We start from the raw sequence: 24,643 nt of genomic DNA, 5'->3' as shown, positions 1-24,643 counted from the left end.
TTCAATTTTTGACCCCCTCTAGCTCAGGTCAAGGGGGTCGGAGGGAGTGAAGTTTGGTATCGATCGAAAGCTCTTAGGCCCAGCTATAACATACTAAAATTTGAGATCGATCGATGCCATAAGGGCTGAGTTATCGAAAAAACAAAATTTGCGGGTGTTCCAAAATGGGGGAAGGGGGGGGGTGTATTTGACATCATCAACTTCTAGCGGCCTAATGACTTTTAACCTTTGCCGGAAACTGCTTGTCGATATCTCTTTCCGTTCTCTCTCCAGAAATCGAAATGTAACGGTCGGGACGGGACGGGACGTCCACGAAAATCGATTTTTGGCGCACATGATTTTCGTGATCTATGAGTGTCAAAACGTGTACATCCAAAATTTGGGCCCGATCAGACGAGGTCGGATTTCACCTGTGACCACAAAAGCTGAGATTGTAAAGAATCTCGGCTAAAAAACTGTAGAGTTGAAACAACTCTATCGCCGAGTTGAATTAACTCGAGGAATATCGATGTAATTATTACTCTTTTTCGATGTAAAATTTCATCTCTACTGAAGTATATGCTTAAGTGTTTTTATTTTAAGAATATACTTCAGTCAAGAAGATTTTCGTGTGACAAAGTTCATATGGAACATCAACTAGAAATATGCCTAACACTGTTTCATGAATACATGTGCGTGCATCATACGTGATATTTCGCTCAGAACATAGGAAACTTGAGGTCAATAAAATAGTAATTAAGAAAATAAGAACATTTAAAAAAAAAACATAAAATTGCAAAATCTCCATCCATTTTGGGTTGAAAGATTTATTTTAACTCTAAAAATTTTTTTAACTCATGAAACGACTTATTTTAACTCTTAAAACGAAGTTATTTTCAGCCTTAAAAAGAGTTATTCACATTCTTTTGTAATGTACATTTTAAGAAAAAAAGTTAAAAGAACTCTTCTGAATATTGCACCTAAATAGAAGTAAAATCAACTCTAAAATATAGTTAATCGAAAATCACAACACGAAAATGAGTTAATTCAACATCGATTCGAGTAAGTTTTACTCGATTATTTTTCTGAGTGTAGGAACGCCTTCCCTGTAGTGGATGCTTCTTCCGTATTCCCAAATTTTTATGAGCAGAGTCGTGGATTTTCATTACGTTCTATCACAGTAAAAATGTCTTTCTAGAGATTCAGATCTTTGCACCGGACAGAGCTCGTATTCACAACTGTAAGGGTCTTGACAGACTTGAGAATTAGCCGAGAGACGGCTTATCGCAATTATATTCAAAATAATGGTTAAACCACATTTATATAATTTTTTACTAAGCCGTCTCTCGACTTAAGTCCTAAGTGTGTCAATGACCTAAGAGTCAAATCAGAGATCTCACCGCCCAATGGTCTTGCCTATTGCGCCACTGAGATCCCCATCTTCAACATGAATGATTCCATGGGTGAAATGATAACTTTGGCTCTCGCTAGTATCGATTCGACACTATCGAATCTCTAGTATCGTGAGATGTAAATGATGAGATGAAAATGAGTGTCGGCTCTTCTCGCATTGTCGACTAGTTATTGTGACACTTTAATCACTTTCAGAGATTTAATTGATTTTAAATTAAAATATGAACTCAGAAATATTTTTTTCATGAAAAGTGTGATATTCAGGTAAGTCAACATTCATATTGTGCGAGAAGGTATAAAAATTTTGGAATCAAAACCACTCTTTGGAGCTTCCGGAAGATGTGTAAGTAATAAATTTTCACTGCTATAAAAATCTATTTAATCACACGTATCTTTTTTATTTGCTTTAGATTTTTTACAAAATAATTAACCCTCGAAAATTTGCTGAACTGCTGTTACTGAAGAAATGGTTCTAGGAATCTCAGGAATTCTGGACAACAATGCCTCAAGACACCGAGCATGGTAAATATTTCCTCTGATAAGCCTTTCCCGGTCAGGGCAAGGATAATTTTGTGATGGATTGAACATTATCAACATAATATAACTTTCCGCATTTGATTTGGCCTAGAATATTTTAAACAATTCCATACTTCATGGTGAGCCTAGAATGAATAAAATTTCACAAGAACTATTATTTACTACTAAAAAAATGTAATAAAGAGGATTTAAGGGAATAAAAAAGGTATTTATTTACTAAAGAATGTAAAATTTTCACTAAATTTCTTTTCGAAAGTACAAATCGACAGCTCCAAAGGTGTCGATAAATTAGCGGCGAGAATTATCGACACTAGCGACTAAAAATGCAAGCTATCATCTCGATTGTCCATAATCGACACTCGACAGTAGCGATGGGATAATTAGACAGAGTTATCATTTCACCCCAGATAAGAATAATTTTTACTTGAGCGGAACAAATGCATCGGATTTTTTAGAGTTAATGAACTGAGTATTAGATTTTATATTAAAAGGATGGCAAATTGTCCAAGTCTTTATGGATTGCCCGAACTTGTGACTACTTTGTCTTTGCGTTCGACCACATGAAAATGATCATTCAAGACGTAAGTTAATAGGTTCACTAACGATCCTTCTAAAAGGATTATTGTTCCAGAGTGCTTTTTATCGAACCATTTACATGAATAGTGATCCGTCTTTAAAATAATCATTTAAATTAATCTAGTAAATTCTCCAATGCAGTGATTGTTGCAGATTCAAATTCAAATTGACAGAATTGTAAGGGGCAGCCATTTTTTAGTTTTAGTATTGCCACGTAGGTGAAAACGTAGAGATGCCAATTTTTGGTGGGAATTCGATCATGACGGACATAAAAATTTAGAAGTGAGAATTTGTTGGAAATTTATAAACTTGGTAACTAAAAATCAAGAGAAAATTAGGCTAGCTAAACGTTTCACAGAAGATTTATAGGATTTATGACAGAGTTTCTAAGGACATGTACGAGAAAGATTTTGGACTGAAAAGTTAGACAATACCTGTAAGTAGGAAAATAAAGAAAGACTGAATTAGCGAAATTAAAGGGATTCTATTTATATAGGATAAACCAGGAAAGAAAGCCAGAATTGGGGAGGATTCTAAGAGGGCAAGATTTAAAGGCTCAGGTAAAATTTAAGGTTAGGTTTTAGATGCTCTCATGGCTGACCCCAGTTTGTTTTAGATCTTAAATCAGTGTCTATCTCCAATTCTAATAGTTTGATACGGTTGTACTTGAAGAGAATAAAGAAATAAGTTTCCGATGGAGAATTTCGACAACAATGATACTTTCAAAGTTTTCCCAATTTGACACTTTTAAAGAGATTAATACTAGAATCCATCGAAATGTTAAACAGATTCAAAATTAACTGAATAACTTCCGCAGGGACATGACGTTTCCTATGTTTCCCATATGTTTCTAGCGTGCCGAAAAAACTTTCGAGTTCATTAGCTGTATTCTGTCATTGTAGAATGAATTAGCAAATAACACAAATACAAAATAAAAGAGAATTCAATATGGAATAGGCAACCGAAAACCCGAAATTGGCAACCTACGTAGTTTTGGAGATATATCGTAAAATGTTTACTAAAACAGGAAAAATTTACATTAAAACTGGTGGCATTTTTCACAGCTAATGTCACCCCCCTGAACTTCTGAATTTATATACATAAATTATTTCTGAAAATTATCCAGTTTTGAGAGTTGAATATCAAAAAATCGTTACATTTGAAACTAAACTCTTTTATACCCGACTGACCATATTAAGAAAAATAAGAAGTGATATGTATGTCAAACGTACTCATACTTTTACCTATATATCATATATAGTATTTTTCCACTTGGGAGCGTGCCTCTAATTACCAATGTACACCATCTGAATAAAATACTCCTCCTTGACTATATGTCAAACTTTAGTGATATTTTTTTATTTTAAAAGAAAATCACAATTTTATTACATTTTTAACTGAAAAATAGTTAATTTCAAGTTTACATGGATAAGGATTTTGTGTAATCAAATATGAATGAAGAGGATAATATGTTTGTGGACGATGATACAGCCTCTCAAAAGGTGTTTGAGTCGTGGGGTCTCCAACCCAGAACAGTTGAGCGTCTGCTGTACTGTGGAATCACAAAAATTGTCCATCTCAAATTAATGAAATCCTCTGATATTGATGTGGTGTTTAGTGAGGATACGCGCCTGGGTGAAAAGATCCTCTTCAGAGAGTGCCTCAGTATGTGGAAAGAACACAATAATGGGGTAAATGGTAATAAATTTAGGATAAAAGGAAACCAAATTAATTATCCTTATTTTTCCCAGTTTATGCCTATGCAGCAAGATATGATGAACTCAATGGATAACTCTCAGGGAGATTCTCTCAAATATTCTCCTCATACTTCATTAGAATCTAGAACAGTGACTCCTACCCCAATTAGTCTGCATCCGGCAATTGGAGTTTTTAATTTGCGCGAACTCCTTCGAAATACGCTGAAAGGAATCAAACTTTTGTCTTCCTATGAAAAGGATCACATGCTTTCGAGTTCTGAACAATTGTACCTCTGCCATGTTATAGTGGACTTCCACATGACTACACGGGAGAAAATGACTTCTAATGAAATGGCTTATTATGCCAGGGAAATTGTCAAAGTCTTTCCCACGGAAGTTGAGGTGAGGATTTTTGTGAGTTACTGTTAAAATGTTGCTCTTAAACCGTATCTTTTTCAATTTAGAGCACATATTTTGTGCGTCGACCTGGTATTTCTGGAAAGAAGCCTCAAGGAAAGTTGTACTACCGATATGCAAATACCGTTTTTAAGTTTAAGAAAGTTGCAGAGAAGACAAGACGTGAGAGCAGCCCATCGGACTTTGGATAGAATTTTACACAAGGAATTATGTCGAAATCAATTTTGAGATTCAACTTTCATTTTCGTTTATTTACTTTCAAAAGGAATGTAGTTTTCCTTAAGAAAACAGATAGTTTGCTTTTGATAAAATCATCGTAGATTTTCCTAAATGATCCAGATTGCCTAAATACTAGACGGTATCCATATAATAACAAATTATCAATAAATATTTCTTTTTTCTGCGAAAAGTTTTTTGATTTTGGTCCCGTACCTTTGACTTATTCCTTCATAATCCGTCATAATGCACTCCTGCAGCTTATCAACTGTCTGATTAAATTCTGTTTCCTAAAAAAAATTATCTCTTATTTATTTATATATAATGGAAAAATGAAGATGTTTGTCTGATCGACTGGGATGGGCTTCCTAAATATTCCAAATGCCTAAATACAACTCTACGATAGTCCACGAGTGGGAGATTTAATTTTAATTAGCACTTCGCTACTCGTACTAATACTTGTTAGTAATATTCTCACACTTTATTAATAATCATACTCAATGATGATCGATTTTATACGAAAGAGGCTGAAATATAAGGAAATGTTTTCAATTTTCGCACACCCTCTGGCTTCGGAAACTTATATTTTTACATATTCCTTCAATGAATATGATCTATCTATGGGTAGCTTAATAGCTAGTTTTAAGTCACACATTTCCTGAAAAAAAGGGTCAGATTCATTAAAAGCATTAAGAAAAAAGTGTTCGAAACCGGATAGTGTGCGAAGCCTTCCACTGTACTAGACATTTTTTTTTTCATAGTTACCTCAAGTGACGTCAAAACTATATCGCGTTTTGTTTTATTTCGAAAACTATTTCTTCAGTTTTTGGATATACTTTGGGAATAGTCCAAATGAATATTTCGTCCAAGTATACTTATGACATAAAACAGTTTAATTTACTCGTAAGGACCTATTTGAGACGCTTACAGCAAAATGGGCCTATCATATATGCATTTCACTATTAAAATATGCCACTCGTTCTCTGACCGACACATTTCTTAACCTATGTGGTCAAATTTGCAATTTTTGTAATGCTCGTAACATTTCCAAACAAGCTGCTGCGCCAGCCTTTGAATGTTTTAATTTTTCTCTTATTTTTCATTGTAAAATTTCTATTTTGTGAACTATAGTTGATACTAAAGGGTGTCCCAGAAATCACGCCAGATTTAAATTGAGCGGTGCTTCTGTAATAAAGGTCCCCAACGAATAATAAAAATACTACGCGACAGTTTATAGATTAGGGTTATTAAAAATCCATCACTAAATGACAGACCAACGCTTTTTTGTTCTTAAAAAATATTTCAAAAATAATTAAATAATTTGGTTGAGAATTGGTTAGGAAATATACTTAACTACGTTAACTATGAAGAGTCTAATTCAAAAATTCACAGAACTGAATTAATTGTGGGTGCTAAATACACTTGCCATTCAAGAACAAACCCTTGAAATTATTAATAATATCGTATCAGAATATTATCCGAAAATAAAGCTAATCAAGCGTTACTGTTACTGACGCTCGATATCGCAACATGATAACCAAGTTTATGAAGCCTAAATTGCAGGATTTGTTCATTACTAATTAATTAATTATGAATTCATTAATATTGAGGACATGTAGATTTAGCATGATAGTGTGACATGTCATATAGCCTACGAAATAATGCAATTCCTGCATAAAACATTTCCTGATTGTGATTTTCTCTATTGGTGATCAAAATTGGTTCATTGGATCATGTAATTTTAGACCATTACATTTTTTTATTCAGTTATTCGAAGTCACAAGCCTAAGTCAACAGGCCTACATCCACCTCTGTGCATTAAAAGAGGACTTTATTCCTGAATTATCGAAATTTAGCCACATTTGTCCAAAAAGGTCATGAAAACCTTAGACGAAAGGATTCATATGCCAGCAAAGCCATGGAGATTAATTGCTGGATACGATATTTAATACATAAACCGTATCTCATGTACTTTATTTTTCAATTTAGAAAAAAATGTAATTGAGAAAAAATGTGTATGTTATTTAATTTAACCCTATATTAACAATTTTCTATTAACTTCGATTAAAAAAATGGAATTTGAGCTTTGGGAAAAAAGAGAAAAAATTAAGCATTAAAAGGCTGCCGCCCGCATTCAAAGGCAGGCCAATTTCCCCTATTTGATTTATCTTTCTAAAATAATTATAGTGTAATTTAGCAATTCATTTGTTGGTTAAATTGGCTCCAGTCTGCCCTACGAACCAAACATATTAAGCTTCTTATTTTTTTAATTATTGGCCAAGTCTTACGAATCAAATTTATATAAAATTCAATTTTATTTGTTCAATATCGAATATAACCAATATAACACATTACCCTTCCCTTAATGATATACGAAATATGAAAAATATAGAAAGTTGAGCAAGATCATAGCCAGCCGGGATGGAACTTATTGTGGAACTAGTTTTGAGTAGAAAACCCGGTAAACCTTCCTTAGGTCTTTTTATCGTTGAAACGGTTGAAACGGTAACCACAAGGACCGTTAATCTCTTTAGGGCATTGAGACTTCCTTGATTTCCCTAAGTCTTCCAATTCAGTAAAAGTAGTGTAGAAATTTCGTTATCAAAGCCAAAGGTAAAATTAAATACTATTTAATAAAAATCTACTATATTAGTAACAGAAAATTTCCATAGGATGGACGTAGACTCTGCCAATAGCATTGAGGCAATTGAGGCTTTTTGGAGTGAACTTGAAAGTATTGAGGAGAGACTGTCGAAGTTCATTTGCAATGAATTCCTCTCAGATATGACTTTTCTGGTAGGAAAGGAACGCAAAAGAGTTCCTGGACACAAGTTTATACTAAATTCATGCAGTTGGCAGTTCTACAATGCATTCAATCTGCTAAAGTTGGACAAAGATGAATTCCTGGTTGAGGATGTATCTTACGAGGCATTTCTGGAATTTCTCAAATATTGCTACACGGGAAAGGTGGATTTGGATAATGAAAATGCAATAGATATTTACATACTTGCCCAGAGATTTAAAATTGATCCTCTGTTAAGGCTTTCTGAGGATCACGTAAGCTCAAAGATAACTGGTGAGACATGCTTGAAGCTATACAGTGAATACTTGTGCATTCGGGAAAATCCTTTTCTGAACATGAAGATTTTGGATACTATTGCAAATAACTTTTCTTACCTTATGAGAAGAGAAGATTCCGTGCAAGCATTCATTGATCTTCCATTGGATGCACTGAGGAAAATAGCAAATAGTGATTTGGAATGTGATGAAATGCAATTGTTTGATTCCCTGATGAAATGGGCAATTCACAATTGCATAAAGACCAATATTCCTCCTGTGCCTAAGAATCTTAGGAAAATTTTGCACGATGTGTTTTACAAAATATCATTGCGATCTATGAAAATGAAATGGATTTTGGAAATTCTGGCTAAATATCCAGGACTTTTGATGCAAAGTGAAATTGTAGACATTTATTCCTTACTTGAAGAAAAAGAAAAGATTTATCCAAAAGGGAATCAATGCAAATTGAAATTTTCAATAAATTCCTTAAGAATTGACATTTCTCTGGGGGAAATGATAAATCCATGTTTCACAAAGGAACTTCAAGTCAATTATGATTGGTCGTCTCAAAATCAAATAAAATTCAAGAGTTCAATATTAACCATGACTCTCTTGGGATACGGCTTCATTGTTAAAAGGAGTCAAGAAATTCCGAATATTACATACGAAATAAGATGTCTTGATCGCAACTTTTCTATAACAAATGTAGGAACAGTGGAGAAAAGGCATAGGATTAGTTGGGATTACGAATTAGTTATTGTACGGTTCCAGGAAAAGGTAAAGATCAGGCCACATTTCTTCTATAACTTAGATTGCAAATACGATGTATATGTACCGCGAATTAGTAAAACGAAACAAACATTGTGCTCCAATATTACAGGAATTCAAACTGAAATCGATGATAATAGCAACTTTATACCGTATTTAATTTTCAATTTTTTTTAATGTCAACTAATTTTTTTAAACCACATAATGCAATCAAATCACACTGAAAATTCAATCCAATCATTTTATGATGTAAAACTGTTCATGAAAATATACTAAAAAAACAAAAACTATTATAATTTTATCGATTTTGAATAAACTATTGACTAAAAAGAAATGTTCAGCTGATCTTTCTAGCTTGATAACTCTTAAACTGAATGAAATTTCTACTTGCGAGAGCTTCTGATCGAAAAAAAACTCAAGTTCCCAGACCCTCCTGACTTGAGTTATAAGAAGTCAAGGTTCAAAAATTGGTCGACTTGTTTCTCCTGTTTTTATTAACAATGTAATCTAAACTTTTTGGGGGTTGTACGGGCAACGTTTTTATATTTATTAACAGTCATTATAAATTTTAGTTAAAATTTTGTCTTAGGATTGAGATTAAAGGAAAATGAGTTTCCAAAAAGCGGTGAAAGCTTTCTGTGATTTCTACAGTATCAGATATACAAGGATTCAATTTTTCGAAATTCAAAACGTCATCGATCAATTAAGGTCGACAATGTAAAACCTTACAAAATATTACATTTTTTCAGAACATTAGAACTTTCAACACTAGGGGCGGAAGTGTCGAAAAACCAATTTTCATAACACATAACTTCACTTATCTTAACTCTTGCTTAACCAATGTTGATAATTAATTACAGAAAATCTGTCCGATTTTGTCATTTAATGAAAATGAAATGAAAAATTTAGGTATAAAAAAATTGTTTTTTCCCATTACAACACTCTGAAAATACATAGATGTTGGATAAAATAAGATTTTACAGAAAGATCTTCTTAAATTTTACAAGTTTTTCACTTCAATAGGAAATAGGAACGCTCTAGTCGAAAACACAAACCCCAAAACAAATAACCTCAATTATTTCACTTCTTGAGCAATTCATAAGATTAATTTCTTCGGTAAAGTTATACAGGATATTCTGGTCTTTTATCTATTTAACCTATTTTACAGTTTCCCGCCAATATATCGACGCTTCCATTCCATATTATACTATCTTAGAATGACATCTTTTCAGGAGAGCCATTTGAATTTGAAGTTGGCGATTTCCTGTGCTGCCCGTGTAATTTTTTTTTCGTAGAAATAGAATATCTCGTTACCCGAACGACGGATGACTACAAAATTTTCACCAGTTGTAGATTTTGATCCCAGGAATAACATATCTCTCGGAGTAATATAAAAGTAAGTCGATTTAGCATAGTATGAAATGGAGCAGTCGATAGCTAAATGCCATGTATTTACTTGACATTATTGGGTTTTAATTCCCCAGTTTCGAAATCCAAATCAATTTGCCATTCAATTTTAGCTCAGGTTAAGAATTTTACCCACAATATGAAGTGATCTTGGCTTATCACTAATTCTTAATGTAAGTTTATTTATTATTATTCTTATCATACGGTTTATTTTACTCAGATTTAGTTCTTTTCCTTTAGGGGATACTATAAATAAATACAATAAGAAAAAAATTAAAAAGACTGTTTATTTTAGATTCTTGAGACTGTTGTTTTTATGCATAACATTGGCATACAAATATGGTCTGTGGAATAGCATTACTGGCCACCTGGGTTTGTTTGTGGAACATCAGCTGATTGATCGTATTTGGAAAACGCAAAATTAGTTTGGCATTCTTAAATATTTTGCAAGTTAAATTTAATTAAATAGAGTGAAGATTATCAGGACGCAGACTACATCTTTTATCGTGTCAGGTATATCTTAATGGCACAATAGTTTATTACAAAATTCACTATATAAAATTGAATAGATTTTTAGAAGAAAATTTACAGTTTTCAATCATTTCCCTTTTGGAACGCTTTTCTCTATTTAAGTCCAATTGTACAAAATTCTCAAATCTGTTACTTTTAACCCTTTTAACCCTTTAAGGACGAGAACGTCAAAAATTACGGGTCGAAAGCAAAATTAATCTCTGATTTTTTAGAGGATAATATAACTTTAGAAGGCTGTTAGGAAAAAGAATTTTGTGTCACCGGTGTTCCTATCGTCTTTAGGGTTAACCCTTTAAGGACGATTGGAACACCGGTGTCCCATAAAGAAAATAATTTTTCCTGACTTGCTAAAGTTATTTTTTTCTTTTGTTTGTACGTAATTGTAAAGTAGAAGGTTGAAGGAATCTAGGATATTTTTTGCAAGTCTCCAGCTATTTGCTATGTAGTAAATATTTAAGCTCAAAAATGACGAATTTTTAAATTTTGATATTGAAAATTGATTTTAATTATTTTTTATACTTCCAATTTTTTTTAAGCAAAACCGTTTTAGAACAAGAAACTACAATACTCAAACATAATATTTTTCATTAGAATGAAAATTATCAGTCATTGGTATTGTCAGAAAAATTTCTTACATTTTTTGGCTATTATTGTCCCTATCGTTCATAGAGGCACAAAATACACCGAATCAGACTCTGTTGGTTTTTCGAAGGTTAGATGTAAGGCGTTTCACAAGTTTTGTTTATCGGTTTAATTTTTATTGCTGATTTTCGGTCAGCGAAAACTGTCTCGTCGTTAAAGGGTTAAGCCCTAGCCTTATGGCCTCTACACATTGGGAGCAATTTTTGTCAAAAATTGCTTTTTTGAAGGAAATTCCCTGCAGCGTTGTAGGGGGAAACTTCAAATTTCTGTCAAAACGCAATTTTTTGACGAAAATTGCTCCCAATGTGTAGACACCTTTAGACACATTTACGAGTTAAGCTGAGAGACGATTTAACGTACAGACTCTTACTAATTCGGCTCTTTTAAGATCGGGCTACTTTTTAATTCGGGCAGCAGTTAACCCTCTAACGGGTAAGATCATCTCCAGGCGGTCTTCACAAAAATCACATTTACAGCGACAATAAAGGTTTTATTTATTTAAAAGTGCTATAGTGTCCTCGGTAATAGTCTTATAAACATCTCTTGAAAGTTTGAACTCATTTTGACTCTTGGTTTTGTTGCTATTCTCAGTTTTGTGTGACAGGTCAGAGAAAAAGCAACCAAAAATATTTGTGCAAAACAACTCATTTCCAATTTCCATAAAAATACCGATTTAAAGTTATCTGACTAAAATAAATTTATTTTTTACTGAAAGCTATATCATTCTACTTTGTATATTTTATTTAACAATTTTGAAAAAACTAAAAATGTAAATTTTAGAAGCAAAAAGAGTTTCAAAAAAAATTTATATTTTCTCACCTAGCGCATAAAATAAAAGAGATAATGAAGACTGGATGGTTTTTTCGACTTTATTGGATCATAATTATCCTAGAAAACATTGTTTTAGAACTTTTTTTCGCATATTACAGAAAACACCGTTAGAGGGTTAAATTTGGAAAGAGTTTGTTGACATTTTTGAAGTTCGATTGTGATTATCGAATGAAGGAAATAATGCTCAAATTTCCCATACTTTGTCTGATTTGTGATGTGATTTTGCATTATTAAGGGGTTTTCATAAAATTTACAATTAATATGAGCACGTAAATTTAATATAAGTACGCAGGTAAACAAAAAATCGTTGCATTTCAAAAAATTTCACGCCCGAATTTCTCTCTAATTCGGGTGACATTTCGGTCCCAAATGCCCGAATTTGAGAGAGTCTACTGTAATTATAATCAAAATAATGATTTTACTAAATTCCCACTATCACTAACTAAGCCGTTTCGCGACTTAAGCTGAAAGACAGAGTAGTCATAAACTGATGAAAATTTAATATGTAGGGGAATTCTCTAACGATATGACAATGTCATATGACAAATTTTCATTTTTAATTCGGGAGTAGAACAACAAAGTCTAGTGAGCATCTAATGGCTATTATAAGCAGCTGTTTGAAACTTTCAGTAACTGATATGAGACAGATTTTTAATCAGTTCTTCCGAATTTACCACATAAAAAATTAAATTTGTCATATGACATTGTCAGACTGTTACAGAATTCCCCTACTGATCATTATTCAATGAGATTCTTAGCAATCTTATCTACTATAAACCTAACAAAATCTCATGTTCTCTGATCGGCCCCAAACTTTGTCAAAATATGTTTGGCCAGTTCCTGATCACGAACATTATGTATGGCTAAATACGTTCCCGTCCATCCGTCCGTCCGTGTAATCAAATCATTATTTTGATTATAATTACGTTAAGTCATCTCTCGGCTTCCGTCGTAAGTGTGTCTAGGGCATTAAACTCCGTAAATTTGACTTGTGTTACAAACTTTTAACTTAATTAAGACGTGGAGAAGCGTTCTTATCTTCTTTCGGGTAACTTTCGCATTAGAAGATTCCCAAATTTTTAAGCATAAATTTTTGTTTAACTTCTTATTCATATAAAGTCACATCATATCTGCGATTCTAAAGATTTTCGATAATAAACTCACTATCAAAATGTATTACATGGGTTAAGAACATTTTAAAATATTAAAGAAATTTTATAAAGAACTTTAAGAAAACATTATTACAAAGCATAAGCACTAAGCACTTATAATTATTGATTTTGATTATAAATTATTACAACTTCGAAAATAGGAGTTCAATCATTCGATATCGAATAAACCGGAGCACTTAAATTCGATGACGCTTTATTCTATAAATGTTTTTCTCGTTTATTTATTTATTTATTATTCCTATAGTCCATGTTTTTTTGGGATTACTCAAAATCACTTCGAACGTTTTTTTTTTCATTTTTGAATATAATATAGGTAACCTAGGCGCGGACATTTGGTCCTTATTCGAAAATATCGTTGAATCGTTTTTATTAGAGAAAAGCGCGTTACCTTCAGATGACTAAAGCTTCGAACAATACAATTTTTCCATGTGTTTTTTAATTAGCTAGTCCTGCCTAAAATTTCCAGAAAATAGCTTTGAGTAAAAATTGACTTGTCCGAAGGTAGCGCGATTTTCCCTCACTGTTTTTCAAGGTTAAAATTTAAAAAGGCTCTAGAAAATGTATTTCTCAACCAAATAGGTCAGTTGAAGACTTTTTGGAAAGGTCTTGGAATTTCTGACAAGTCTGAACCGGTTCCAATCAATTACGAACTGATAAAATTATTTTATCTGAAATACAATTGTGTAACTTTTAGCTATTTTGGACAATCTTTTGAGTGATTTTTCAATTGATTAAAAAAGTACTTTTGAAGCATAGCATTCTAAAGAAGATTCTAAAGGAGATTCTTGAGGATTCTATAGTTTGAGAGAATCTGAAAGAGCTTTTCTATACAAATATGGGCTTGAATGGATATGATAAGTTCCCTGAAAACATCTTCCTTTTCAGGATGGAAGTAAATTCTACTTTTTGGAGTGGAAATGAATGTATTGAAGAGAGACTGTCGAAGTTCATTTGCAATGAATTCCTCTCAGATATGATTTTTGTGGTTGGAAAGGAAAAGAAGAGAGTTCCTGGACACAAGTTCATACTGAGTTCATGCAGTTGGCAATTCTATAATGCATTCAATCTGCTGAAGTTGGACAAAGACGAACTTCCAGTTGAGGATGTATCTTATGAGTCATTTCTAGGATTTCTCAGTTATTGCTATACCGGAAAAGTATTTCTAGATGACAAAAGCACTTTGGAAATTTTGAAACTGGCTCATAGGTTTCAAATTGATCATTTAGTAAAACTCTGTACAGATTACCTCTATCTAAATACCACAGATAAAACATGCATGATGATATTCAGTAGATGCTTATCGATAACAGAAGATTCAGTACTTATCAATAAAGTATTGGATATCATAGCATACCACTTTTCCTCAATAATCCAGGATGAATCTTCAATGAAAATCTTTCGCAATCTTCCATTTGATGCACTGCAAAAAATTACTGAAAGAATGGACTTACGTTGCAATGAAATGGAATTGTTTGATGCATTGATGAAGTGGGCAATTCACAATTGCTTGAAAATCAAAATTGTTCCTGAACCCAAAAATCTGCGGAGAATCCTACGGCACATTTTCTACAGAATACCATTTTCTTCGATGCAAATGAAATGGATATTTGAGATATTGGCAAAATATCCAGAGATACTGACTCCGAAAGAAATTCTAGATATTTCTTCTTCTCTGGCTAATGGAGAAAAGTCCCAATCAGAAAAGAATTCCCGCAAGAAAACAACAATTTTTTCAATAAAGTCAATAAAAGTGGATATTCCAAAGGAGCAACAACTTGTATCATGCTTTACGAATGAACTGCAAATCAAGGATGATTGCTTATCAGAAATGTCAGTAAAGTTTACAAGTTCAATTCGTAGAGGTTTTGTAGGATATGCCTTTATAGCGAAAACAGGTCAGGCAATTGCAGAAATATCTTGCAAATTGGAACGCCTGGATCTGTACGTACCTTACGTGTACAATCGAAATGTAAAAATAGAGAAAAGGCACAAAATAAGTTGGGATTACGAATTAGTGATCGTGCGATTACAGGAAATGGTAATGATTTTGCCAAATTACACCCATCAATTGCATTGCAAATTTGACGCTAAACTACCGCATATTGTGAGTAAACCTAATAAAATCTTGGAAATCTTCCATTTCAACAATTCGAAGGAAATTTTCATTGAAATTGATGATTGCAACTTGATACCATATCTGATCTTCCGACAGCCATTTCTTTAAAGGATTTTTTATTATTTGAAAAGCAAAATGTTTGCATTGTTCTTTGTACAAGGAATAAAAAAATGAACCAACTTGTTGCATTTTTAATTAAAATAAGTCTGGCCCCGTTTTAGACTCCCGAATTATTATTTTCTTTGCCATTTAAATATAGATAGGGGAACTTAAGCAAATTTCGGACAGCTTGCAAATTCGGACAGTTTGCAATTTCGGCCACTTTTCTTTCTCAAATTTCAATGATTTTTTAGCTTTTGCATTCTGGAGGTTATTCAATGCAAAAAATAACAAAAAAATGAAAGCGGAAGAATTCCCTAAGGGCAAGGAATTATGAGAATCAAGATGACCGAAATATTACCCAAAGCTATGTCTATATTTTTATTTATTTTAAAATAATATTAAAATGATTTTAGAGAAAACAAAGACGGCAAACTATCTACAATGTTCCATCCTTAAAAAGCAAGCAACACTCTTTAAAAAGAAGTAACCAAAAAATCAATTTGTATTTTAAAAACATTACATTTCAAACTTAAGACATTGGCGTTTGCATGCCACTATGCCGAAATTTTGTACAATTACACTAACCTTAAGCTGAAATTTTGTACTTATTGTTTTTATGTTTTTATAAAGAAAGATCGTATAATAAAATACCATGAAAACGAAAATTAAAATCTTCTAACCTAATCATAATGCCTAGAATCTTAAGAAATTATGCTATTCCAATGAAAATTTGAAATAGGAAATATTTCTCCTGAACATTTTTTAGCACTTTACTGTTCTCAAGTCCTTCTGCATTATCGACTTTCTGAGTTGGTTGCTGCCTCTACCGTTTTGCCCAACCCTCCCCGTGTTGTAAACCACCAAAACATGATTTTGGTCCATTCGGAATTTTGGCTTTCGGGATTTTGCCTAGGATCCCTTATTTTTTTAATGGTGATACAACTTTCCCTAGAGAAACTAGGTCTTCTCGCAAGTTAGATTCGCCGGACATCCATTATTATTTTTTAATTATTATTAAGGAATTCGAACCCGGGACATCTGCGTCGTTGCATCATAGCAACTCTACCACCTGACCCATTTAGATTTAAATCTATTGCACACTACATTAAACTCAGACTACACGATTTTTAATAATCCTTTAGTTCTTCAATGACGTGAGAAAAATAATTTGACAGAAAGAAATACATTTTGATGCCTTTTTCTCACTTTGCAGAAAGTCATCCTAAGGTTTTACTAAAAATGACACACAGAAAGTTTGACATTGCATCGATTTTGATAATATTTTTCTTGATTCTCTTTTCTATTTGGCTTTTGACTTACAAGTGTCTTTCTTAGATAGTTACTCTATATAAAAAATGGAGTTTGTAATAAATTAATGTAAAGGTTTTTAATTTAGTGCCCGTTGTTTGGCAAAGCTTCTCTGAGGGCCCTTAAAAGACTTTTTTTCACAAAATCCTCTAATAAAAAACGTCAAAAAAACTCGCAATGGGTGCTTATCTGTCATTTTCGATTTTAAGCATCATTAGTGATAACACGATTTGTGACTCACGATGACAGACTACCTCTTTTACCTAATCTCAGCAGCTTTATAAAATCTTTTATGAAATACGCCTTAATGTATACAATTTTTAACACAGTAACTTTCACAGTGATTTATGTACCTTTATTAGAAAAATCCTCAAGAAACACTTCTTTTTCACGGTACTAAAAGTTTATTTTAACTCAAAGTGAAAGAATTCTTTTTCACATTGTAGAGGGGGATCATTAACTCTTTCGTCTCCTTTGGGACTCTGGGTACTCATGGAAAAAAGAATTTTTTTGGACTATTTTTAGAATCGATAAAAATCCGATTCTTGTGGATGATTACAAACTATAAGGATGTAAAAATCTAGGATATTTTTTGCAGGATCCCAATTAACTCCTGAGCTAAGATATTTTTGATCAAAAATCGTGAATTTTCGATTTTCTACTTCGTTGCAGATATTGTGACTTTTTTCATATTTCTAGACCAGAATAAGGAAAAACCTCTCGGGGCCAATAAGTATGATAACTAACAATTACAGATTACATAAATTAGAAAAACAATTTTTTCTTAAATTTTCAAAAAACTTTATGGGTACTCTCGTCCCCAAAAATCTAGAGGTCAAATGTAAGGTTATCCCGCCAATGCCCGTCATTTGCTTTTTGACACCAACCTTGTAAGAAAATTCCAAGCGGGAGCGACATTTTTGCCAATATGGCCGATAATTTTGACATTTGGCAGCGAGGGAGATTGCTTTTAGGGAAGTTTTTCCTATTCTTCCTAATTTTGGTGAATTCTGATTGTCCAGGAAGTGTCTTTTATGCTTTTGAGAAAGCTTAATGTGTCTACAATAACATCGTGTTGAAAGAAATGTGTTTTTGTGTGAAATATTTTGAGGAATCTGTTGGCAAGCAGGAATTTTGTGTCTTCTTGACCACTTCTTCGACATCTCAGAAGATACTGGTCAATAGTTCTTCTTGTTTTAGTGATCAACATTGTAAAGGAGTCATTTGACACGCAAAAATAATTCACAAAATTGATATTATTGGCTTTTGGAAAATTGAAGTTTGTCCAAGTTTGTATCCTTTGCGTTCTTTAGGGGACGAGAGTTCCCATGAGTTTTCCAATTTCCCAGGGGAGAAAATTCTTTCTCTACAAAAGTATCATATTTGACCACTAAGACTTACAATAAAGTGAGTTTTACTGAAATTCGTTCGCTGGATATGTTGTGGTCCGGAAAGAATTAAGATGCAAATGTCATCGGTATAGATGAACAGCCTACCATTGATTCCAATTTTCTCAATATCATTTATAAAAAGAGTGAATAACAGTTGAATTTAAGGTAGGGCATCGGTAGTTAAAGGTAGGGCATTAGTCAAAGTTTTAATTGATCTATTTTGGTTAAAGGGCACTCAATGCGTCAAGCGGTACAGCATTCGCTCTATGATGCAAGTGTCCCAGGTTCGACTCCCCTTTAGGTCACCGAGAATTTTTCTGGCGTTAAAGGTGTTCGGATTGCATCCAGTGCAAGTGGTTACTCCAAGATCGAAAATTTGTGTTCATATTCCGTTTATTTTACACTGTGAGAGAAATCCGAAAAAGTTAAAATAACATTCCGTAAATGTTAATTTTACCCTGCATTATTGATCCGAAATCGGTGTAAATATTATGCTTTTTAGGTGTATTAGGGGTTAAAGTTACCCTTTTCCATGTTAATTTTACACTTAAAAAGGTGTAAAAATATATCAACATTTTTTAATGTTAATTTTACATCTGTTTAAGGGTAAAATTAACGCGAAAAAGGGTGCCTTTAACCCTCAATACACCTAAAAGGGTAATATTTATACCATTTATACCGATTTTGGATCAATACTGCAGGGTAAAATTAACTTTCCGAAATGATATTTTAACTTTTTCTGATTTCTCTTATTATAATAAACCAAAATTTGTCAATATGAATGGATTTTCGCTTTATTTGGAGCAAAAGTAACTAAATAATGAAACTGTGGTAAAGAAAATATATAAATATAGCAATTTAGTACTGTATTTAATCATGAAAACAGTGACGTTTCCATAGTAACGAAAAATTTCCATTTGGAGCAGGTTTTGAATTAGCTTAATTTACCCTATATGATTCATAGGGATACTTTTCCTCTGAAGAAATGTCCGTCCATAAGTGTCCAAGTATTTCCGCCGATGATTTTTGTCGTTTATCATCCATGCAGTTCAAAAATTTTAAAAGAATTTTAACGGAAAAACACTGAAAGTTTCTATGTTTCATCGGTAAATTCTATGTTATCATTCCCCTTCCATCGCACAACTTTACCGAATGTCAATACGGTGTGTCAGTTTCTTTGGCTAGCTAGAAGCATGTGTTTGTGTATGTAAAATGTTGTTTCGCTGTTGAAGACCAAAGAAAAATCCCTTATTTAACTCACCTATCTCACGCAGAAATATCAATCACCTGAATCATTGTGTCGATAAACACGTGAAAATTATGAATGAAGGTGGCTGCCAGCACTTAGTGGCGTATTTTAAGGAATTTAATCGTGACTCCTATCGCTTTGTCAATGCCTACTTTAGTGCGTGTGTGTCCAAGGAAGCTCGCCGGAGAAAGGTAAATAAACTCTCTCGTGGCCAGACTGATTGAAGCGTCAAATTGATTATTGTTCTCTTTTGTGCTTTTGTGCAAAAAATTTTTTTTTGGTGGGTTTTGGTAGGCTCTGTCCTGCCTGTGCTACGTTTGCGGTGGATCTGGTCCTCAGTTGTACGCGTGTCTGCATTGCATTTACTTTGCCTGCCGCGGTCCCCACTTCCTGGACCACATGACAACATCCAAGCACTACATTGGGCTTGAACTCAGCTACAGCATGATCTACTGCCACCATTGCAGGGACTTTATCTACGACAGGGAATGCCAGGAGATTGCACGGCAGCACCTAATGCGTGAGGCAAGGTGTCTGAACAAGAGTATCTCCTGGCGACCCTGGATGCCTTCGCGAATCGAAGTGGAATTGCTAAAAAGTCATCCAAGACGACGTATGGTGACACCACTCAGTAGCATAGGCCTCCGGGGATTACTGAATCTCGGCAAGACGTGCTTCATGAACTGCATCGTTCAGGCCTTGATTCACACTCCACTACTCAGGGATTACTTCCTCTCGGAAAAGCATGAGTGCAGCATTGAGTCGAGCATGAAGTGTCTGGTTTGTGAAGTATCGCGGCTCTTCCAGGAATTCTATTCTGGTGCCAGGGCTCCACTTTCTCTGCATAGGCTACTGCATCTCATCTGGACCCATGCCCATCATTTAGCCGGTTATGAACAACAGGATGCCCATGAATTTCTCATGGCCACCCTCAATATCATCCATCGACACTGCAAGAATGCCGTGGAATGTGATAAGGGACTGGTGCATGTGGCACCACGAAAGGGTGCTTCCGATGGGGATGGCACAATGCGCTGCAACTGTATCATAGATCAAATATTTACGGGTCGCCTCCAGAGTGATGTTGTGTGTCAGCTGTGCAAAGGTGTTTCCACTACAATTGACCCCTTTTGGGACATTTCATTGGATTTGGGTAAGGAATTACGGAGATAAGCAAGAATATCCCAAAGTTAAATTCTTAAAGGATATTTGCTGAACCCACTGAACCTCATTCGCCCATTACTTATCCAACATTCATACAAAATATATCAACGCTTAAAGGACTGAAGTGGCATTTAAACCCTTTAAGTGTTTAATCGGAAATTTGACCGGAAGTTTAATCGGAAAATAAATTTCATTTCAGCAAACTGTTCTCGACGCACAGTGGTGCAGAATACCCAAAAACCTGGCGAAAAAATGTTTTATGGCATTTTTGCATTCTGAATGACTCTAGTATGATTTATTTTCTAATAATTGTGCGGAATTAACATTTAACTGTTAAAATTTTCATCTTAGTAGGGTAAGTGTGTCAAAATCCGGCTAGCTTGCAATTTCGGCCACATTTTTTGTTCGTAGAATTTCCATGAATTTTCAGTTTTTGCATACTGTACAGATTATACTATGCAAAAAAAAATAACAAAATATGTCGCATCGACGAACAAGATGACTTAAAAAAGACATTCTTAGAATTCCGGAGGGAGACGGAACTATAAGAATAAAGGTGGCCGGAATAGGCCACCAATGCTATGCCTACATTTTTATTCATTTTAAAATGTACTAAAAATGATTTTAGAGAAAATAAAGATGATAAACTGCAAAGTTCCAGTGAACACTCCTGAAGAAAAAGTAATAAAATAATTCAATTTCTATTAAAAATATTACATTTCAAACTTGTGACTTTGGCGCTTGCATGCAACTATGCCGAAATTTGGCACACTTACCCTATTACAAGAAAAATATTTATCTCTTAGTATGAAGACCTTCGAATTTTGTAAAAATCTTCCTTTTGCAGTTTTATGATCTTTTCTAACCTTAGATTCTTTTTTCAAAGAGAATATACTAGTTAAAGTGGTAAATCCTATCACGTTATCCTTTTTGAGGCATTAATGATAATCAAGGATTTTAGAGAAAAAATTGGAACATTGCCGGATAAATGATGAGATAGCGATATTTCTAAAAAACAAATGGAGCTTAAGTATCCCTCTAAAAATTGTCTTTTGGCATTAAATCCACACAAACACCGTTATTTATGATAAATCAAGTTTTATAAAATAGCTCCACACTTGTAATACAGAAGGAAAACACACCTTTTAACTCTCTCCGGACCACAACATATCCAGCGAACGAATTTCAGTGAAACTCACTTTATTGTAAGTCTTAGTGGTCAAGTATGATACTTTTGTAGAGAAAGAATTTTCTCCGCCTCTGGGAAATTGGAAAACTCATGGGAACTCTCGTCCCCAAAAGAACGAAAAGGATACAAACTTCTATTTTCCCAAAGCCAATATTATCGATTTTGTAAACTATTTGTGCGTGTCAAAGGACTCCTGAACGATGTTGATACCTAAAACAAGAAGAATTATTGACCAGTATCTTGTGGGATGTCCAGGAAGTGCTAAAAAAGGCATCCAGTTCCTGCTTGTAAACAGATTCCTCATAATATTTTACACATAACAATTTAAAACACATTTATTTCAACACGATGTTATTATAGACACATTAAGCGTTCTCAAGAGCCAAAAAAACACTTCCTGGACAATCAGAATTCTCCAAAATCTGGAAGAATAGGAAAAACTTCCCTGAAAGCAATCTCCCTCGCTGCCAAATGTCAAAATTATCGGCCATATTGGCAAAAATGTCGCTCCCGCTTGGAATTTTCTTACAAGGTTGGTGTCAAAAAGCAAATGGCGGGAATTAACAAGAAACGTTACATTTGGCCTCTAGATTTTTGGGGACGAGCGTACCCATAAAGTTTGAACAAGTTTTTTGAAAATTTAAGAAAAAAATATTTTTCGAATTTATGCAATTTGTAATTGTTAGTTATCATACTTATTGACCCCGAAAGGTTTTTCCTTATTCTGGTCTAGAAATATCAAAAAGAAAGTCACAATATCTCCAAGGAAGCAGAAAATCGAAAATTCACGAGTTTTGACCAAGAATATCTTAGCTCAGGACTTAATTGGGATCCTGCAAAAAATATCCTAGATTTGGACATCCTTATAGTTTTTAATCATCTACAAGAATCGGATTTTTATCGATTTTAAATAGTCTAAAAAAATTGTTGTTTCCATGGGTACCCAGAGTCCCAAAGGAGACGAAAGAGTTAAGTTGAATCTTATTTGATGTTCCATATAAACTTTCGCCACCGAAATCCATCTCGACTGAAGTATAGGCCTTAACTGTGAGACGAAATCTTTAACACGAATTTGTTCCCGACAATGGGAACAAAAGGATTCCCCATATGAGTAACAATTTCATTCTAAAAATTACCTCGTCCACGGACACAAAAAATTGTTGGAACAAATATTTAACAGATGTAGAAATAATATTGTTATAAAAAAATGTACCAATTTGTTCCTGACAGTGGGAACAAAACAGCCGAGTGTAACAAATTCTATTCCAACTTTCAGGAACAAATTTGTATAAAACGAAATCAACACAAATTTGTAGACATTCCACCGTATCAAAACGGTTCCAAAAGAAAACGCTAGCAAAATTGTAACTACTATTTCGTAAAAAAAAACTGTAAAGAAAACTTTTTGGAACAAACAAATATCTTTTCTAGGTACAAATTGATTCCAAAAAAAAATTGTTCCAAGGAAAACTTGTTCCAATATTTTGGTCAGTGTTCAAAAGTTTTTACCGTGTAAGCTCTCACCCGATCACAATGCCATCTGACGCATCTGACATTCATTGAAATAACACTTGAGAACAGTCATGGTCTTTTTTAGTACTTGAGAATGGTAATGTGCTAAATAAAATGCTCATCTTTCATTGGAATAGCACCATTATTCTCCTTTTCCAATTCCAAAAATTTCGAATTAGAAATGATTCCGAATTACCCCATTTTACCCTAAAAAGTTTGTTTAATGATGATTTTTGAATCGGTAATTCGAAATTACTGTGGAATCTTGCGAATTCGGCTACAGAACGAAGGAAAAAAGATTTCACGGAGTGCTCCGATTCCCGAATCCTACAATAGGATTGAAATAGAAAACCCCAAAATCGTGTACTACAAAATGACAAAAGAGTTAATATACTCTAATTTCTTCAGGGGAGACTCATCAAGGCTGTGGTCCACCTAAGTCCCTCCTTGATTGCCTGGAACGCTTCACACGGGCTGAACATTTGGGTCCAAGTGCCAAAATCGAGTGCTCCTCGTGCAAGAGCTATCAAGAGTCCACAAAGCAATTCTCAATGCGCACACTACCGATCGTGGCGAGCTTCCATTTGAAACGCTTCGAGCATTCGGATCTCATCGATAAGAAGATCTCCACATTTATTTCATTCCCAGCCGAACTGGATATGACACCCTTCATGTCTCACAAGACTGACGGACTTACGGACTTCCGGTACTCCCTCTATGCTGTGATTAACCACACCGGAACAATGGAAACTGGCCACTATATAGCCTACGTGCGGCATCAAAAGGATGTGTGGGTCAAGTGTGATGATCATATCATTACAACTGCCACACTTAAGCAAGTTTTAGACAGTGAAGGGTAAGGGACCAAAGAAAGCTCAATGCCAAAATGAAAAAGCATCTATTGATGATATTTTTCTTTTACCTTTCAGATATTTACTATTCTATCACAAGAAGATTCTTGAATATGAAGGAAAACTTTAAAGAGAGGATGTGTGTATGATTTTAGTGTTTTTTTAAAAAAAAAAATATGAAATTGTTTAGCTATGGGACGTAATGCGTTGGAATTAGTGTCTCTGTAGAGGCACATTATACATTTTTTCTAGAGTAGCGCATAAAAACTGAAATAATTTTAATTATTTTTTACGTAATAAATTAATTGCGAGCAATATCAGAGTTTTCACACTGAGAGAAATCCGAAAAAGTTAAAATAACATTCCGTAAATATTTATTTTACCCTGCAGTACTGATCCGAAATCGGTGTAAATATTATGGTTTTTAGGTGTATTATGGGTTAAAGTTACCCTTGTCGTCGTGGTAGGCTTGTCAAACCTGATGTCACTCCAGAGCCTCTTCCGTTACTCTGGTG

The 24,643-nt window shown here is 33.9% G+C and overlaps 5 protein-coding genes across 6 annotated transcripts in view; all 5 read left to right on the top strand.

Annotated features, from left to right (window-relative positions):
• Positions 1 to 3,797: 3,797 nt before the first annotated feature.
• LOC129803387 (uncharacterized) lies at positions 3,798 to 5,028 on the top strand. The gene is made up of 3 exons (XM_055849876.1): positions 3,798 to 4,196; positions 4,257 to 4,604; positions 4,667 to 5,028. The coding sequence occupies exons 1-3, from the start codon at positions 3,957 to 3,959 to the stop codon at positions 4,808 to 4,810; spliced, it is 732 nt and encodes a 243-aa protein (XP_055705851.1). The 5' UTR covers positions 3,798 to 3,956; the 3' UTR covers positions 4,811 to 5,028.
• Positions 5,029 to 7,323: 2,295 nt separating this feature from the next.
• On the top strand, positions 7,324 to 8,997 carry LOC129803386 (BTB/POZ domain-containing protein 6-like). 2 transcript variants are annotated; one of them, XM_055849874.1, is made up of 2 exons: positions 7,324 to 7,448; positions 7,508 to 8,997. In XM_055849874.1, exon 2 carries the CDS (start codon positions 7,509 to 7,511, stop codon positions 8,838 to 8,840), a length of 1,332 nt encoding a protein of 443 aa, XP_055705849.1. In that variant the 5' UTR covers positions 7,324 to 7,448; position 7,508; the 3' UTR covers positions 8,841 to 8,997. The 2 variants fall into 2 exon arrangements, with proteins under 2 accessions (XP_055705849.1, XP_055705850.1); XM_055849875.1 differs by having other exon boundaries at positions 7,495 to 8,997.
• Positions 8,998 to 10,426: 1,429 nt separating this feature from the next.
• On the top strand, positions 10,427 to 15,541 carry LOC129803385 (kelch repeat and BTB domain-containing protein 3-like). Its single transcript, XM_055849873.1, has 2 exons — positions 10,427 to 10,583; positions 14,132 to 15,541. The coding sequence occupies exon 2, from the start codon at positions 14,133 to 14,135 to the stop codon at positions 15,468 to 15,470; it is 1,338 nt and encodes a 445-aa protein (XP_055705848.1). The 5' UTR covers positions 10,427 to 10,583; position 14,132; the 3' UTR covers positions 15,471 to 15,541.
• A 3,756-nt stretch (positions 15,542 to 19,297) lies between these two features.
• Positions 19,298 to 24,443, top strand: LOC129803384 (ubiquitin carboxyl-terminal hydrolase nonstop). Its single transcript, XM_055849872.1, has 4 exons — positions 19,298 to 19,603; positions 19,707 to 20,565; positions 23,686 to 24,133; positions 24,207 to 24,443. The coding sequence occupies exons 1-4, from the start codon at positions 19,484 to 19,486 to the stop codon at positions 24,256 to 24,258; spliced, it is 1,479 nt and encodes a 492-aa protein (XP_055705847.1). The 5' UTR covers positions 19,298 to 19,483; the 3' UTR covers positions 24,259 to 24,443.
• A 166-nt stretch (positions 24,444 to 24,609) lies between these two features.
• LOC129800304 (uncharacterized) overlaps positions 24,610 to 24,643 on the top strand; it is a 2,720-nt gene continuing 2,686 nt past the window's right edge. The window contains exon 1 of the mRNA XM_055844591.1: positions 24,610 to 24,640. Coding sequence (XP_055700566.1) covers positions 24,610 to 24,640 — 31 coding nt within the window. The remainder of the gene's footprint in view (positions 24,641 to 24,643) is intronic.

The sequence above is a fragment of the Phlebotomus papatasi genome, chromosome 2 (assembly GCF_024763615.1).
Source record: "Phlebotomus papatasi isolate M1 chromosome 2, Ppap_2.1, whole genome shotgun sequence".
Taxonomy (NCBI): Eukaryota; Metazoa; Arthropoda; class Insecta; order Diptera; family Psychodidae; genus Phlebotomus; species Phlebotomus papatasi.
Note: the sequence above shows the minus strand (reverse complement) of the source record. Positions and strands in the feature narration are given on the sequence as shown.